This window comes from Cervus elaphus, chromosome 16 (genome assembly GCF_910594005.1).
Source record: "Cervus elaphus chromosome 16, mCerEla1.1, whole genome shotgun sequence".
Classification (NCBI taxonomy): Eukaryota; Metazoa; Chordata; class Mammalia; order Artiodactyla; family Cervidae; genus Cervus; species Cervus elaphus.
This window is the reverse complement of record NC_057830.1, coordinates 29,594,403-29,611,844: the sequence shown is the minus strand read 5'-3', so window position 1 is coordinate 29,611,844 and position 17,442 is coordinate 29,594,403. Positions and strand designations below refer to the sequence as shown.

The 17,442-nt window shown below is 45.0% G+C and overlaps 1 protein-coding gene across 16 annotated transcripts in view; it reads left to right on the top strand.

Moving 5' to 3' along the window:
- The window catches only part of LOC122709939 (aminopeptidase O (putative)), a 392,862-nt gene that overhangs the window by 239,365 nt on the left and 136,055 nt on the right, over positions 1–17,442 (top strand). For 10 of the 16 annotated variants that reach the window (XM_043927317.1, XM_043927315.1, XM_043927312.1 and 7 more), the window contains exon 7: positions 1,573–1,682. In XM_043927317.1, coding sequence (XP_043783252.1) covers positions 1,573–1,682 — 110 coding nt within the window. Of the gene's footprint in view, positions 1–1,572; positions 1,683–1,903; positions 3,005–4,712; positions 7,904–17,442 lie in introns of those variants that run through there. The other 6 variants (XM_043927318.1, XM_043927310.1, XM_043927314.1 and 3 more) reach the window with 3 other exon arrangements.

Genomic DNA, 17,442 nt, shown 5'->3' with positions numbered 1-17,442 from the left:
AGTACAGCAAAGGGGAGTGGGGGATCTCTGAACAAGGAGATAGAAACCTCCACTCCTCTCAGTGGCGTTCCACAGAGAGAAGTGAATTGAATTAGTGGCAAGTTGAGTCATATAACTTGTCATCAACTTGGAGAAAGTCTAGACTTCTTTACAGGTGTCTTAGTCAGCTCAGGCTGCCATAACAAAGTACCACAGACCAGGAGACTTAAACAGGCGAAGTTCAAGATCGAGGTGCTGACAGGCTTGGTTTCTGGTGAGGCCTCTCTTCCCTGGCTTGATGAGGGCCATCATCTCACTATGTTGTCACATGGTCCAGAGAGAGATTTTCAGTGTCTCTTCCTCTTCTTACAAAGACACCAACCCTATTGGATTAGGGCCTCATCCTTTTGAACTCGTTTAACCTTAATTACCTCCTTAGAGGCCCCTATCTCCAAACACAGTCACACCAGTGACTAGGTCTTCAACATAGGATTTCTGCTGGGGGAACACAATTCAGTCCATAACAACAGGACACACAAGTTTTGTTGAGCATATCACCACTGCTAGCTACTTGGCACTTCTGTTCCTCCCTGAATGGCAGCCTGCTCCCTGGCAACCCTAACCGTTCCCAATTTTTAAAACATTTCACACTCTTTCCAGGCCCCACAAGCTTTGTACATGCTTCCCCACTTCCTGAAATTCCTTCTCTCCTGGCTGACTCCTGCTTTCCCTGAGGACCAGTTCAAACCTCATCCCCTCCACAGGAAAACCTTCTGAACACACTGGTTGTCTGGGGGGCTCTGGAGTCCTTCCTCAACCCCTACCATCACTGGACTCCAATGGTTACTATTCTCATCTGTCTCCCTGGACTCCTCAAGTTCATAGCTGTGTCCAGTATGTCCCCAGGGCCTAGCAGAGAATCAGTAAATATCTGTCAGTTTCCAGGAATGCCTGTAGACACTGACAGTTCCCTCCCCAGTGGATGTCCTGCTGCCCACCCCACCCACCCCCCCACCTTTAAAGCCGAGGGGCCTTGTGAGCACACGGGTGACAGCAGCCAGTTCTGACCAGTAGGGCAGGGGTGATGGCCTTCCTGCCAGAGAGGGAGTCCAGGCATTGCGCTCTTCCTGGTTATATGCAAACAGAGTCATCTGGGTTACATTAGCAGGCTCCACTGTAAACAGCCCTTAACAAAACTGGGGGCTGGGAAAAAATAGGAGGTAAATGGAGGGGACCTTTCCCACCCTGTGCGAAAAGACAAGGCAAGACAGGGCTGGAAGGAATCAGAGTGGAAACTGGCCCCTAGGGAGGTCTGCTCTCTCCAGGGCGGGGCAGACAGGGGGAGGCGGAGAGGCTGTCGGACCAGGGGGCACCTCCCAAGCAGGCAGCGCGGGAGGGAGGGCCGGTTCTTCGTTTGAGGGCCTGAAAGGCCTCTTTGGCCCTTGGACTTTCCCTGTGGGGCACAAGGCGCGGTGGGGGCTGTCTGTGCCTTCCCCCCCGAAACAAAGCCCACCGCTCCATTGGCGGCCGAGCCTGCAGAGGACAACAGTGACTGTGTTTTGTGCATGTGTGTTTGTGTGTCTGTGCTCCAAGCAGCTGGCCCCCCACGAGGCGCAGGAGCAGCAGGAGCTGAGGGCTTGCCTGCGCTGGCATCGCCTCCAGGACGAGGTGCAGAACTCCCCGGAGGAAATGCAGGTGTTGAGGTAACGTCCCCATGATCCTGTCACCTTCCCGTCCTCCCCATCTCGCTCCTCCTTCCCTTCAAGGCACACCCAGGCCATCTCTTAAATCTGCTGGGTTTCCTTTTGAAATTAAATTGGGCTAGATTACTCATCCTCCCAGGGATGTGACTGTTAACATTTTAAGTCTTTCAGGGCGTGGGTTTGGATTTGCCTTCTGACATTTTCCTGGTGTCTGTGTTCAGGAAAAAAACTAGCACAGGGCCATTTCCAGGATCAAATTCTTCATTTGAAGTTCTAATAGTCACTTTACATGGTTGACCGTGGACTTTGGAGAAGGTGAGGATCTGGTAGCCTGGCAGACAGTAACCCTTTAAAGCCAAAAGGAGAAAAGAAAAAAAAAAAAGCCTTTAGGAAAATATTGATTCCTAAGTGTTTAGTAGTAACAGATGTTTGTGTCAATGGGGCCTTTTGTTCCGGCTGGGTCCCCGGCAGGAGGCCACTCCCGTGCCGGTGGGAGGATTCTACTCTTGGCTCCCTGGTTTTATTTTCAGAGCGTGTCTTGCAGCACTTGTAGGATTACTTCTCGCCATTTCACCATTTGGGGGGGGCGCGGTTTCTCTCCTCTCCTTTTCTTCACTTCTCTAAATAGTTGTTTATCTGAAACCTTGAGCCTAGGCCCCAGGAGCACTGTGGTTACTATGGCAACAGAAGCTTTCCTCCTGCCCCCTGTTGACTGGAGCCAAGCCTTTGGAATCTGCAGTCAGACAGGTGGGAAGGCGGCCATCCAGGAATCGCCCCTTATTTTAGATGGCAGCCCCCAGGGCCAGTCTACTGCCTGGGTAGGAGCCTGCCTGGACTGGTTCCGTTGCTACTTGTTTTTAAATAAACACCCCCCTCTTCAGTGACTGCTCACTAAGGCCGAGGTCTGAGGGAAATGCCGAGTCCAGCCTGACCCCAGCGAGGCTGGCCGGTGCTTTTGTGCAGCAGCGCTGGGTGTGGCCGCTCTTCCCAGGGAGACGTCTTCCCTCGCACACTAACCGCTGGCGTCAGCTGACTCATCCATTGTTCAGGAGCCAGGAGCCTGCCCTCCCCACCCAGCGCCACTGTGAGCATCCTTTCCCTCAGCTGCCGGGTTGGCAACACCCATGGCCACCATGGATAGGGTCCTGGCTCTCTCGGGACTTCCACTTAGCGGGGACCCTCTTGTGTGCACCGCTAGTTACAGGCAGTGAGAAGTTGATGTGAAGGGAACCTGGAGATTTATAGTAGGGAGGCTGGGCAGTGCCTCTTGGAGGAGCACCAAGGCCTGGAGGCAGGAAAGGGCCTGGCATGCTGGGGTTGAGGAAGAAAGGATGGTGGTGCGGTTGGAAGGGCGGGAGAGGCGGGTGGGAGCTGGATCATCCGGCCTTGTCCTGAGTTGCTCCAGGGCCTTAAGGACAGAGGATCCGATCTGTCTGGTGTTTTTACACTGCTTCCCTGGCCGCTGTATGGCATGGACTGCAGGCAGCAGACAAAAAGCAACAAGAAGGGTTAGCAGATTGCAGTAGTCCACACTAGAGGTCCTGGTGGCGGCGGGGTAGACACAAGAAGAGACCTGTTTAAGACATGCTTTGGCAGTGGAACTGGCAGGTCTTTGGTCTATTGAATATGGAGAAAAGGAAAATGAAATTGTCCAGAATGACTTCTAGGCTTTTGACTTGAGCAGCTGGGTAGACAGATGGTGATGCCATTTGGTGAGATGGTAAAGACTTTGGGAGGAGCAGGCTTTGGAGGGAAGAATAAAGATTTCGGTCTTGCATGTTGTTAAGTTTGATGTGCCAAATAGACGTTCAATATGGAGAACGCAGGGGGGTTTACAAGTCAGGAGCTCAGTGGAGAGACTGAACCATTCACCCTATGGATACTTACAATTCTGAGCCCATTGAAATCACCAGGTAGGAAAAAAAAAAAAGTGAGAGAAGAGGTTGGGAGGAAGATGAGGAGTCAGCAGAGAACCTGGGAAATCAATGTAGAGAAAACCCAGAGGCCAGGAGTCATGGAAGCCAGGAAAGAAAATGAGTCAAGAAGCCGAAGTGGGGTGTCAGATGTTGCTGAGGGGTGTTGTAACAGGGATGGAGAAAAGTGACCTTTGTTTGGATCACATGAAAGATGTTGGTGACCTTGACATGCATGCATTTATTCATGAGCTGTGGAGAAGGGAGTCAGATTGAAGTGGGAAAGAGTGAATGGGAGGTCAGGAAGCAGAGACACTGAGTCTGGACTTCGTGAGAGCAGTTATGCTGGGAGGGGAGCAAGGTGAGCGTCTGGGAGCTTTGTTTTAAGGCGGCTGATGCAGGAACAGACTGGTGTGTGGGCTGTGTAACTTCACCAATCCCGCCAAGAGTCAAGACTCTCAAGACTCAGTTTCCCCACTTTCCAAGTCCCTAAGTCCCTTTGATGCTTCCAGTTCTGAATGACACCACAGACCATCCGAGTGGGTAAGGATATTATAACTAAATTTAGTCGATGAAATGTGTTCCCAACATATAAACAGCCAGATGTCCACTGGGAAGTCAGCACACATGCAGAGAGCCTTGTCTCGGGGGTTCATGGAACTTCTGACGTCCAAGAGCTTTTCCTTTGTGTGTGGAGCTGGGAGAAGGAATACACTATTTTTAGACCCTTGTGCTAGAAGGCTTATTATGGCATTTGTTTTTCTTAGTATTCAGAAATTGTGTTTGCCTAAATTTAGGCTAACCATGAAATGAGTGCATTTGAAAGATTTGTTGCACATCAGTATGGAAAATATTGTTATCAGATGCACTTACAATGAAGAGGAAATGTTTCTGAACCTGCCCTGAATTGGATAGTCTCAGTTTAGTTTACTCCCATCCCTTAGAGTTCTCCCTTAAATGGGCACAGAGAACCTAGAAATGACAGAAAGTGAAAGGAAAAACCAGGGTTGTAAAAATTTATTCTCAGATTTTTGTTTTAATACACAAATAAGACCTTGGGAAAGAAGTCTCATAAAATGATAATCAGAGATGCTATCTTTTTTCCCTTTCTTTTAAGATACCCCATGGCCTTGAAATAATGGACCAAGAACAATTTAGAAGTCTTAGTTTCACATTGCCAGATGCAACGGAAACTTCAACTTACCTTTGCAACAACTTTCAACATGGTTGACCACTCTTTCTAAAAACACTTTCTTCTCTTGGCTTCTATGTCACACTCTCCTTGATTACCTTCTGCTTCACTGCTGGTCCTTCCTCACCTCTCCTGCTGGCTATTTAGCATCTTCCCTTAGGTGACTCATGGTTCCGAAAGACTGGTTAAGGTGTCCAACATCATATAGCTGATTAAGGGCAGAGTGGGGATTGAAATAATCCTCTTTTCCCTACTCTATCTCCCTGCCTCTGAAGAACTCAATATAGCATTTAGTTGCGGTTTAAAAAAAAAAAGAAAGAAAGAAAGAAAACTCCAGGCATCCTGAACTGTGGAAGGACCTGAAGGTTGTGTTGAGAAAAGAATTCTTAGACCAAAGCATCTTTGTGTTTTCACACATAAGAGTGCATCTGATTATTTCAGTCAATATAGGGAAACAGCAAATTCAATATTGTGTTGATGATATTAAAGGAGTATTAACAAAGTGAGAAGAGAAAAATTAAAATTATGCTTGTCTCTGACTTGCTAATTTCAGTAATTTATAAGACCTGTTCCATGAGTGCCTTCCATATACCCAGTGTTGAATTACGGCTCTCATCAAATGTGTCTTAAATTGACCTAGTGGTAAGTTTTATTTGGTTACAGCAGTTCCTTGTGTTTTCCTAGCTTTCTCAGCCTTCACTGGCTGGGGAGCCTGTAACGTGCCTGCAGGCTCCTAAGGCATAGTTTCAAAAGGCTAGGGTCACATTACTACTGGCTCCATGCCTTTTCTCATTTGTTAATTATTAAAATGCCTTTCCCATAGACGAGACCCCAGTGGCTGTCTCCAGACCCTCCCTCACCTCTCCACCACTCCGGGCAGAACCGTTCACCCTGCAAAGCCTGATCTTATTGCCTTTCCACTCTCCCCGGCCTGGCGGCCACCGCTTTACTCTCTCTTATTCCTTTCCCCAACCCCCGGCCTAAAAGCCCCTCCCTGTCCAGTGCAGCAGCCCTGACTCTTGACAAGCAAGGTGCCTTCTGAAAGGCTCCCGTGCCTCTGGTCTCCAGGGTATAGCTGCATCCGGCCTCTTCTAAGTGCGTTCAGTCAGCGCATCATGACTGGTCAGCGGGATGGAAGAGCTACGGTGGCAGGGTCAGAAGAAATCTCTGTTGGTTTTTATTGTTTGTGATTTATTATCACTTCCCCCCTTTTCTGGATTCATTGTTAAAAGTCAAGCTCGTGCTGAGAAAACCTTAAAATATATCACGTTGAAGAGGTGCTGACAAGCCCAGAGTCTGACGTGGCTCTTTCTAGCTACTGCCTCCACAGTTGATACGGTTCTAGGGAAATGTGAGCTCTTTTTCTATCTTCCTCGTGAATCCCTCGCTGCTCCCCCCCCATTACAAAGACATGCCATAATAAGAGGAAACCCTTCAAGTCTGTAACTCTATCTATGGCCAAAATGGAATGTTCCTGCCACGAGTCCTGTGAATTTGCACAGTACCTAAGCACTGTTTTCCATTTTTCCCTTAAAAGCCTATGTATAAACCTTCTCTAGTATGCATGAAGTCTTCACCTTTAAAGTTTTTTTCAAAATTCTTATTTCTAATCCTTCAAGAACACAGCAGTCTTTTCCCACCCACGTGTGGGAACGTGTCCATCCATAGCCACACAAGCCTTTCTCATGGAAAAACTCCAGCCCAGAGTGTCAGTCTTCACCACTGCCCCTCCGCCCTGAGCCTGAACACTCCCCGGAATTCTTCTTTCAGTCTTCCCTGGCCCTGCGGGCACAAATAAATCCCTTCGCTCCTCCTGCAGCTCCTTTCTGTGTTGCCTTTGGTATCTGTTCCAGACCTTCCCCACCCTCCCTTCCTTCCCTTGCTCCTGCCCCAAAGGGAAGACTGCCGCCGCCAGCCTTTGATTCTGTAAGCACAGCAGCGTCCACGTCTAGCCTGACCTCTCAGATGTCTGAGTGCCAACCTGACAGTCTCAGTACAGCTAAAGAGAAATGTCTGGTTCCAGAAACAGAACTAGAAATGAGTATGCCTTGATGCATATCACAGAGCTACATATATGAGTGCGCTTTAGACCCCTCTGCCTATAAGGGAGACGTGAAGGAAGATTAGCATACCAAGGGAGGAAGAAGTTCCCATCACTTTGGACGTGAACCGGGGTCACAAGTCTAGGGAAAATTGTTCCTAAGGACCCTGTGCCCTTATGATCACCAGATTCTGTAAACATAGTTTACCTTATTAGGCTTAACTCATTAGGCTCCTCTCCTCTTAATCTTACCATATTAGGCTCCTCTGCTTTGTTTGGTACTGTTAATAGCTCTTTCCTTCTGGAAATTTCTATCACCTGACTTTCACGGCTGCCCCTCTTCTGGTTCTCCTTGGTCCCCTCTGCCGTCCCCTTTCCATCTCCTTCACAGTCTTCATCTTCCTGTACTTAGAGTTGGCCTTCCCTAGGGGACCCCTCCTGACTGCTCATCCTCCTGGAGTGGTTTCATTTAAACATTTTCTTTTAGTGGGGGTTCCTCCGAAGCAGATGAAATTCTTGTTAAAGAGATTTGTTAGGAAGAAGTCTCAGGAGGGAAAAATGGAAGGGAGAATGGACAGTCAAGCTGGGTGCCATGATATCAAGTCAGGTTATACAGGAGTGCTCTGGAGGCAGTGTGGGTCAGCTTCAGAGTGGTCCCCATCAGGGGCAAGGAGCCCAGAGTGCGAATGTCCCAGCACCTGTCATCATTGCTGAGAGAGAAATGCATTCCAGGTGCTTCTGGTTCTTGTGTTCACAGGCACAATAGGCTCAGGCAACCTGAGGGCCACATCTGACAAAGAGTCACAGAGAACATGCCAAGAGCTTATGTGAACACAAATGATGAAGGGGTCCCATGGGATATGAGTGGGGCATGGGCACAGCTGGCCACACCTCTTGTCTGTGCTGCAGGCTCCCAAACCTCCAGCTCTCTCTTAAAGATCAGATATGGATGCTGAACTGTCCATCTGACACCATCTCTCCCTGGTGGCTCAGATGGTAAAGAATCTGCCTGCAATGCTGGAGACCCAGGCTCGATCCCTGGGTTGGGAAGATCCCCTGGCGAAGGGAATGGTTACCTACTCTAGTATTCTTGCCTGGAGAATCCTCATGGACAGAGGAGCTTGGGCTACAGTCCATGAGATCGCAAAGAGTCAGACACCACTGAGCAACTAACATCTTCATTTTTCTTCTTTCTTTCTCCCTGTAGCCCGCCAGGCTCCTCTGTCCATAGCGGTTCTCCAGGCAAGAATACTAAATGCCGGGTGCTTGATAAATGCTGAAGAAGTGAATGTTGTAGACAACATGATCTCTGTCTGAGTTTCTTTGTATATTACTCAGAGAGTTGAAATATTGTTCACAAGAGAGTAGATAGACAAATTCTAGGCTGCATCCTCAGAATTCAAAGAGCTAAGAGTTTAATATTTGTAAGCTCAGTTAGAAAGGGCCATTCAGAAGATGTGAGGCTTGAGCTTGAAGGGTAGGAGAGAATTGCATTGGCGCTACTAAAGCAGTGAAGGGAAAGGAGCTCAATGAGCAAAGCCTGGCAGGCATAAACAATGAATTGATTATGGACATAGCCATTAAATGAGAAATGGGTTTCCTGACTAGGAGAACCGTTAAGAACCTATGAGACGGAAGGTGGACCAGGCTGAGTAATGGAGTTCCTTTGATGCCAGATTCAAGAGTTTGCATGTGACCGTCTAGGCAGTGGGAAACTTTTTTCAGTTCCAAGAATGACATAGTGAAAATGGAATTCTGGGAAGATTACCCAGCCTTTGGGATAATGTACAATCAGAGAGACAGTGTAGAGAGGCCAGATAGAATTAGATGGCTATTTCAGGAACCCAGACCTGAGATTTGAAGAGCTTGGGACCCTCTTCTTAAATGGTCTAAGGCTTTGAATGAGTCACTCATTTGGGGTTTTTCAAAACTGATTGAAATGTCCATACAGCTTCAAGACGGCTTCTAATAAAAGGATGTAAAGCTGTCTCTGATCCCAGATAAGGACCAACCCAATAAAGGAACTGACTGAATACATGAGCTTTGTGAAGTTTGTTATCACTTGAACAGAGTGAAGGGCAACAGTCCCAGTGCCTTCTTGGCCGAGACCTAGTCTACCCTGCCTCTTTTTAGAAAAAAGTTGTCTGAGGATGCAGACCTAAACTCTCTCCAGAGCTCGTTAGTGTTCAGTTCTCAACCCAGGAAAAGTAGCATAGGGTTAAGTCAGCCTCGAAGCCAAACGCCTGGATTTGAGTCCAGTGCTGACCCTACTAATTGCTATGTGACCTTGAGCGAGATACACAACCATACTGAGCTTAGCTCCTCACGGTAGAATGGGAATAGTAAGACAACAGTTTCCATTTTATAGGTGAATGTGAGCAATAAATGTGATGAGTACACGCAAATCATTTAGAACACATTTATGCGTTAGATTAAATCACAGGAAATTGCCATTTCGATGCATCTAAAATGACTTGAGTGTTGTGAATTTTCTGTGGTTCAACCTATAGTAAATACTCAACCCATGTTAGATACTGTCATCTAGACCCTCTGGCACCAGGTAAATGTTTGCTCAACAAGAGACAGGGGGCGCAAGGACGCAGCCCCCTCGGCCAGCCTCATTCTCTCCTGGTTTATTCTGGTTTCTGTCTCTTCTTTCATGACTGCCACCCTCTAGCTGGCGACCACGGAGGCACCCTGCTCCTGTCTCTTTACCAAGCAGAGCCTAGAAACACCTACCTTTCCTCCTCACAAACTTCCAGTTGGCTAGAATGTTCCAAAGTTCATTTTGCTAAGAAGTTAAGAGAATTTTTTTTTTTTTAAAGTTAGTTAGTTATTGTCCACACCCCACTCAGCATGTGGGTTCTTAGTTCCCTAACCAGGGATTGAACCTGAACCCCCTGTAGTGGAAGCTCAGAGCTTCAACCACTGGACTGCCAGGGAATTCCCCAGAGAGCATTTTTTTTAAAAGTAGAAGAATGCCTGGTTACAAACGGAAAGGGTAAGATTAAAAGCAAGCACACTGCGCCACCCCCCACCCCCACCCCCAAACTCTGAACATTAAACAAAGATGCTCAAATGAACAGCCTGAGGAAAGAATTAACTTGGCAATGCTTCTAAGACTCTTGGGAACCTATTCTGGTCTAATCTCTACATAAGGGCCACCCTGGTGTCCCCTCTGGATCTGCTCTGTACAGCTTCCCTGGCCTCTGTGCAGAATCTGACTACAGCCCTGAGAAGAAGAACATTCTTTGGTCTATGGCCCTCAAGAGTTCCAACCCGGGCTCAGACCACTAGCACTGGCCTGCGAGGTTCTCGATGTCTGTATCTTGGGACTCCTGCCCTCCACCCGCCATCACTCAGGCTCAAGGCCCCCTCCACCCCATTATCCCTGTCTGCTTTATTGTTTCTGGTTCTTTGTTGTTGTTTTTGGTTTGAATCCCACATGCTGGGCAGCTAGCTGTATAGACTGCTTCTCCCCTTTCGTGACAGGAGGCAGCTGTACCTGTGCCAGCATTTTCTGAAAAACTCGAGAGGCTCCCAGCCAACCAGAAACACACCCTGCCCTTTCCTGTCTCAAAGGCCAGCTCCACCCCCGTGAGCTGCCCACTCAGTTCCTGAGGGTGGAGGGACACCCTCAGCTCACACTTCTTTTACCCAGCAAAGATGACAGACACATCCTGAAGAGTTGACTCAAATAACCCTTCCTTCTTCATTTTTCAGACCATTCTCTGGTTACTCATCACTCAAGTATTTCTAAGGGAGGGGTAGAATTCTCTTTGATAGGCCCATAATTACATATGTAATGTATCTGGTGTTTCTTTTTTGAAGAAATAAAGTAGTTCATAAGCACTACTTAGTTAACCTAACCATGTTTAAAAAAAAAAAAAGAAAACTCAGTTTCACTTTCAGTTCAGTCACTCAGTCGTGTCCGACTCTTTGTGACCCCATGAACCGCAGCACGCCAGGCCTCCCTGTCCGTCACCAACACCTGGAGTCCACCCAAACCCATGTCCATTGAGTCGGTGATGCCCCAACCATCTCATCCTCTGTTGTCCCCTTCTCCTCCTGCCCGCAGTCTTTCCCAGCATCAGGGTCTTTTCAAATGAGTCAGCTCTTCGCATCAGGTGGCCAAAGTATTGGAGTTTCAGCTTTAGCATCAGTCCTTCCAATGAATATTCAGGACCGATTTCCTGGACTCTCAAGAGTCTTCTCCAACACCACAATTCGAAAGCATCAATTCTTCTGTGCTCAGCTTTCTTTATAGTCCAACTCTCACATCTATACATGACCACTGGAAAAACCATAGCCTTGACTAGACGGACCTTTGTGAGAAAAGTATAAAATTCCATCCCTACCACTGTAGTCCTCACCCTAAGATAATCATATTGTCTTGTGAATCCTTTGGAAAATAAGGCTTATAAGCATATATGCATAATTTTCCTGTATTACAACCCTGTGGGGTACTGATTCATTATAATGCTATTTGCTTTTGAAATATTTTCCTAAAAAATAATTCCTATATTACATAAACTATAATAGTTCACTCCTATTTTGCTCATCCTCTGAGGATATCTCATGCCCTCAGCCAATTCTAGCACTATCTACATTACATTCTTGGCTAATGAGTACTAATTTGCCATTCAGAAAAACTCTGAACCTCTACTTCTGCCTGTAATCTCATGTAATCCTAAACTGACTCTCTTCTTCAGATTATTTGTTTTCTCCTCGTTTGTCTCCCTCATGCTCTGCATTTAGTTTGTGTTTTGGCCAATTGTTTTGACCAAGAATGACTGACAAAAGCTGTACAACTATTTGAACCTGCTGCAGAGACACAAGAGAAAAATATCTTGGTGGTGGTTTAGTCACTAAGTCAGGTCCGACTCTTGCGACATGTGGAGTATAGCCAGCCAGACTCCTCTCTCCATGGAATTCTTTAGGCAAGAGTACTGGAGTGGGTTGCCATTTCCTTCTCCAGGGGATCTTCCTGACCCAGGAATCGAACCTGGGTCTCCCGCATTGCAGGCAGATTCTTTACTGACTGAGCTATGAGGATAGCCCAAAATATTAACAAATAGTAAAAAAAAAAAAAAAATCTTACTACATATTAAAACCCAATTTCATAGGGGCTCCTCATCTTTTCAAGTCAATGGTTGAAGAGAGAAGGGATAAAAAAGAGGGATTGTATTTCTGTTAAACGTTGTACTGTAGGGTCTAGTCAAAGTAATTAGCTAAGAAAGTAAAATAAAAGACGTTCACATTGGAAAGGAAGAAGTAAAACTATCTTTTTGTGGATGGCGTAATCTATATGAAAAATTCTAAGGAATCCACCCCCCAAACACTGTTAAAACTAATAAACAAGCTTATTAAGATTGCAAGATACAAGAGCAGTATACAAAACACAGTTGTGCTTCTTTCTGTTTTGATTGAATATTGTGTTAGTTTCAGATGTACAGCAAAGTGATTCAGTGATTTTATATTTTTATATATATATGGAGAGAGAGAGATGCTATGCTCATGTGTGTGCTCAATCACATCCAACTCTTTGCAATGCCATGGACTCTAGCCCACCAGGCTCCTCTGTCCATGGGATTTTCCAGGCAGGAATACTGGAGTTGGTTGCCATTTCCTTTGCCAGGAGATCTTCCTGACCCAGGGACTGAACTGGCATCTCTTGCATCTCCTGCACTGGCAGGCAGTTTCTTTACCGCTAAGCCCAAAAAAGATAGATATCGTTTTCACATTATTTTCCATTTAGGTGGTTTACAAGATATTGACTATAATTCCCTGTGCTATACAATAAATCCTATTGTTTATCTTCTTTATATATGGTAATGTATATCTGTTAAGCCAAATTCCCAGTTTATCTCTCTCCTGGACTTCCCCTCTGATAACCATAAGTTTGTTTTCTATGTCTATGAGTCTGTTTCTGTTTTATAAATAAGTTAATTTGTACTACTTTTTAGATTCCACATTATAAGTGATATTATATAATATTAGTCCTTCTCTGTCTGATTTACTTCACTTAGTATGTTAATTTCTAGGCCCATCCATGTTGCTGCAAAATAACAATCTTTCTTTTTTAGGGCTGAGTAATATTCCATTGTATATATGTACCACATCTTCTTTACCTATTCATTAAGACAGTTGTGTTTCTTTACACTAGCTATAATAATCTGAAAAGGAAATTAAAAGACAAATTCATTTATAACATCAAAAATGATAAAATACTTAGGAATAAGTTTAACAAAAGAAGTGCAAAACATACTAAAAACTATAAAACTCTGTTGAAAGAAATTGAAGAAGAACTGAATAAATGGAAAATCATCTTGTGTTCATGAATTGAAAGACAGGATTGTTAAGATGCAATCCTCCCCACACTGATCTACAGATTAAGTATAATCCCTGCCAAAATTTCAGCAGTCTTTCTTTTCTTTTTTTGCAAAAATGGACAAGCTGATCCTAAAGTTCATATGGAAATTCAAGAGACCCAGAACAGCCAAAACAGTCTTGAAGAATGAAAGCAGAGTACTCATACTTCTCAGTTTTAATACTTATTACAAAGTTACAATGTGCTTCCAAGGTGGCTCGCTGGTAAAGAACCTGCCTGCCAAGCAGGAGATTCTGGTTCCATCCCTGGGTCAGGAATATCCCCTGGAGAAGGAAATGGCAACCCACTCCAGTATTCTTGCCTGGAAAATCCCATGGACAGAGGAGCCTGGAGGGCTACAGCTCATGATGTCACAAGAGTTGGATGTGACAACAACCAAGTTACAGGAATGAAGACAGCATGGTACTGGCATGCGGGCAGACAAGTAGATCAATGGAATAAAATTGAGAATCTAGAAACAAACACTGTCATTCATGGTCAGTTAGTTTTTTGGTTTTTTTTTTTTTTTTTGGTTACACTGGGTCTTTGTTGCTGCGCCAGTGCTTTCGCTGGGGGCTACTCTTTGTTGTGGTGCCCAGGCTTCACAATGCGGTATTTTCCCTTGTGGAGCACAGGCTCTAGGCACAGGGGCTTCACTGCTTGCAACATGCAGGCTCAGTAGTTGAGCTTAATTGCTTCATGGCATGTGGAATCTTCTTGGACCAGGGATCGAACTCATGTCTCCTGCATTGGCAGGTGGGTTCTTACCCACTGTACCACTAGGGAAGTCCAGTCAGTCGGTTTCTGACAAGGGTGCCAGAACTATTAATTGGGGGAAAGAATATTCTTTTCAACAGATGTGCATGGGACAGCTAGATATCCCCATGCAGAAGAATGAAATCAGACTGTCTGCTTCACATCACATACAAAAACAGACTCAACACAGATCAAAGACCTAAATGTAAGTTAAAGCTATTAAACTATTAGGGGGAAAAGCCATAGGTATAAGTCTTCATGAGCTTGGATTAAGTAACAGTTTCTTAGATATGACACCTATGGAGGGTCAAAAATCGAAGAAAGAAAGTATCAATAAATTGGACTTTATAAATTTCAAACTTTTGTGTTTCAAAGAATTCCATCAAGAAAGTGAAAAGACAACCTACAGAATGAAAGAAGGTATATTATAATATACTTTATTATATATATAATATAAGAGAAAGCAAATTATAATTCTGAAGGACTTGTATCTAGGATGTATAAAGAACTCTTACAACTCAATAAAAAGACAAATAACTCAATTTAAAGATAATTAAAGGATCTGAATAGACATTTCTCCAAAGGAGATATACAATGGCCAAAAAGCACATACAATGCTTGACATTATTAGTCATCAGGGAAATGCAAATCAAAGCCTCAGTGAAATATTAGTTTATACTTACTAGAATGTGCTGAATCGCTTCAGTTGTGTCCAACTCTTTGTAACCCCAGGCTCCTCTGTCCCTGGGATTCTCTATGCAAGAATACTGAGTGGGCTGCCATGTCCTCTTCCACGGGATCTTCCTGACCCAGGGATCGAACCCAAGTGTCTTATGTCTTTTGCATTGGCAGGAGGGTTCTTTACCACTAGGCCACCTGGAAAGATAGTCGAAAAGGACAATGAGGGTTTGGAAAAATTAGAACCCTCATACACTGTTGGTGGGAATGTAAAACAATGCAGTTCCTTTGGAAAGCAGTCCAGCAGATCCTCAGAAGTTTAAACATAGAGTTACCATACAAACCAGAGATTTCACTTTGAAGTTTATATGAGAAACAAAAACATAAGTTCATACAAAAACAAGTACAGGAATGTTCATAGTAGCATTATTCTTAATAACCAAAAAGTGGAAGCAGCCCCTGTCCATCAGCAGATGAATTGGTAAATGTGTTATATTCATACAATGGAATATTCATTAGCCATAAGAAGGAACTGGAGCATTGGCACCTGCTACATGAGTGGATGAATCTCGAAAACACTATGCCAACTGCAAGAAGCTAGACATAAAAGGAAATGTTGTATGATTCCATTTATCTGAAACATCCAGAATAGGCAAATCTATAGAGATAAGAGAGCTTCCCCGATGGCTCAGCAGTAGAGAAACTGCCTGCAATGCAGGAAGCTCAGGAGACATGGGCTCGATTCCTGGGTTGGGAAGATCCCTTGGAGGAGGGCATGCATGGCAACCCACTCCAGTATTCTTGCCTGGAGAATCCCTGGTCAGAGGAGCCTGGCAAGCTACAGTCCATAGGATCACAAAAAGTCAAACATGGCTAAAGCAACTGAGCATGCGTGCACATTGACACAAGAAGTAGACTAATGGTTATCAGGGTCTGAGGGAGAAGGAGAAAGTAGAAAGTGACTGCTTATGGGGTTTCTTTGGGGGGTCATGCAAATGTCTGGAATTCGATACTGGTGGTGTTTTCACAACCTTGTGAGTATACTAAAAACCATCGAATTATACATTTTTTAAAAGGTATATTTTATGATACACAAGTTACATCTTTTCTCAATTGTTTAAAAAAGAGAGAGATTGATAGAAATCACTGGATGTTGTATAACATCACTGTAACCTTAGTAGGGTTGACCAGCAGTTTTCCAAAAGAGAGCTAGAAGGAGAACTTAAGGCAGGAGGCAGCTGCTGTCCTCAAGGCTGTGGATGCGACCGAAGGAGCCGCTCCCAATGCTGGATGCCAGGAAGATGTCGCCATGGTGTCTGTGGTACAACACCCCACGCAGAGATGATTCACTTCCAAGGAAGCATCCATCAAGTACAAGTATATACACACCAGTGCGTGTGTTAATTTTTTCCACCCTGGGTAATCCTGATGATTGTGCTGTTATTGACACACAAAAAGCCTTTTTTTTTTTTTTTTAACTGCTCCAAAATATTCCAGGTTATGACTATCCCATGACTGACTAACCATTTGTTACCCTTTGGACATATTGATAATTCCTAGATTTTTGCTTTTACAAACCACACCGTGTGGACTAGTCTTACCTTACACTTACCATTAGTGCACAGCATATTCGACGTAAGGCCTCCATAGCGTACACAGAGCTGCTCTCCCAACTACTCGTCCTGTTTTACGTCCAGGTGTGTGTTGGGCTGCAAACTCAGGCGAGCCCTCCATCCCCTGCCAGCTCCAGTCCTCAGCATGGTGCCGTTCTCCACCCAGGAGGGAAAAGTCCTTCTCCGCTCCCACAGACCATCTGCTCCTCTCTGAGTCATAAGAGGAGACGATCCTGCCCATTATTTCAGCATACGGTTCCACACATGCTTGTCAGTGTTCAAAGTGTGCTTCTAACCTCCCCTCGTCAAATGAAGTCATATGTGTTTCTTTTGCCTCTTTCTGAGATAAAGTCATGGAGTTTTTGTTTTGTTCTGACATTACCAAAAAAAAAAGTTTTCCATTTTTTCCCCTTTCTACTTTTGCTTCCTGGAACTTTCAGGTTCTCTGTATTCCTGTGTTCTGAATGGGTATAGCAGGCTGACAGCCCGTGTTCTGTTATGATCACCTTAGCCCTGAACAGGGTGAGGCCCCTTTTATCCTGGCTTATGAGGATACTAGTTCAGGTATGTTGCATTCACCTCTCGAAGACAACACTGTACAAAAAGTAACAAGAACCTTGTATTGCTTGGATACTATGCTGTTTAGCTAAGCCTAGCCCGGAATATATGTGGTTGAATAAAATTCACTTATGGTTCCTTTAATTCATTTAGGGGTTTTTTTGTTTGTTTTACATCAAAATCACCCTTCGTGGATTTAGTGAGGCTAAGGCTGCATAGCGATTGATCTTCCCTCATAGCTCAGTGGGTAAAGAATATGCCTAAAAGGCAGGAGACCAGGGTTCTATTCCTGAGTTGGGAAGATTCCCTGGAGAAGAAAATGGCAACCCACTCCAGCATTCTTGCCTGGAGAATCCCACGGACAGAGGAGCGTGGCGGGATACAGTCCATGGGGTCACAAGAGTTGGATATGACTGAGTGACTAAACCACCACCACCACCAAGGCTGCCTAGCAAACCTACTAACTCCATTGTACTGGAGGAATAATGTTTTACTTCTAAATGCTGCAGCTTAAATATACTCTGGGCTCTCTTACCTCATAAAATCATAGACTGTTAGGTCAGAAAGGACCTTAGAAGTGCTTTTGCCTAACCTTCTATCTCCCTGACAGCCACCCAGCTTCTACCTGAGTATTCCGAG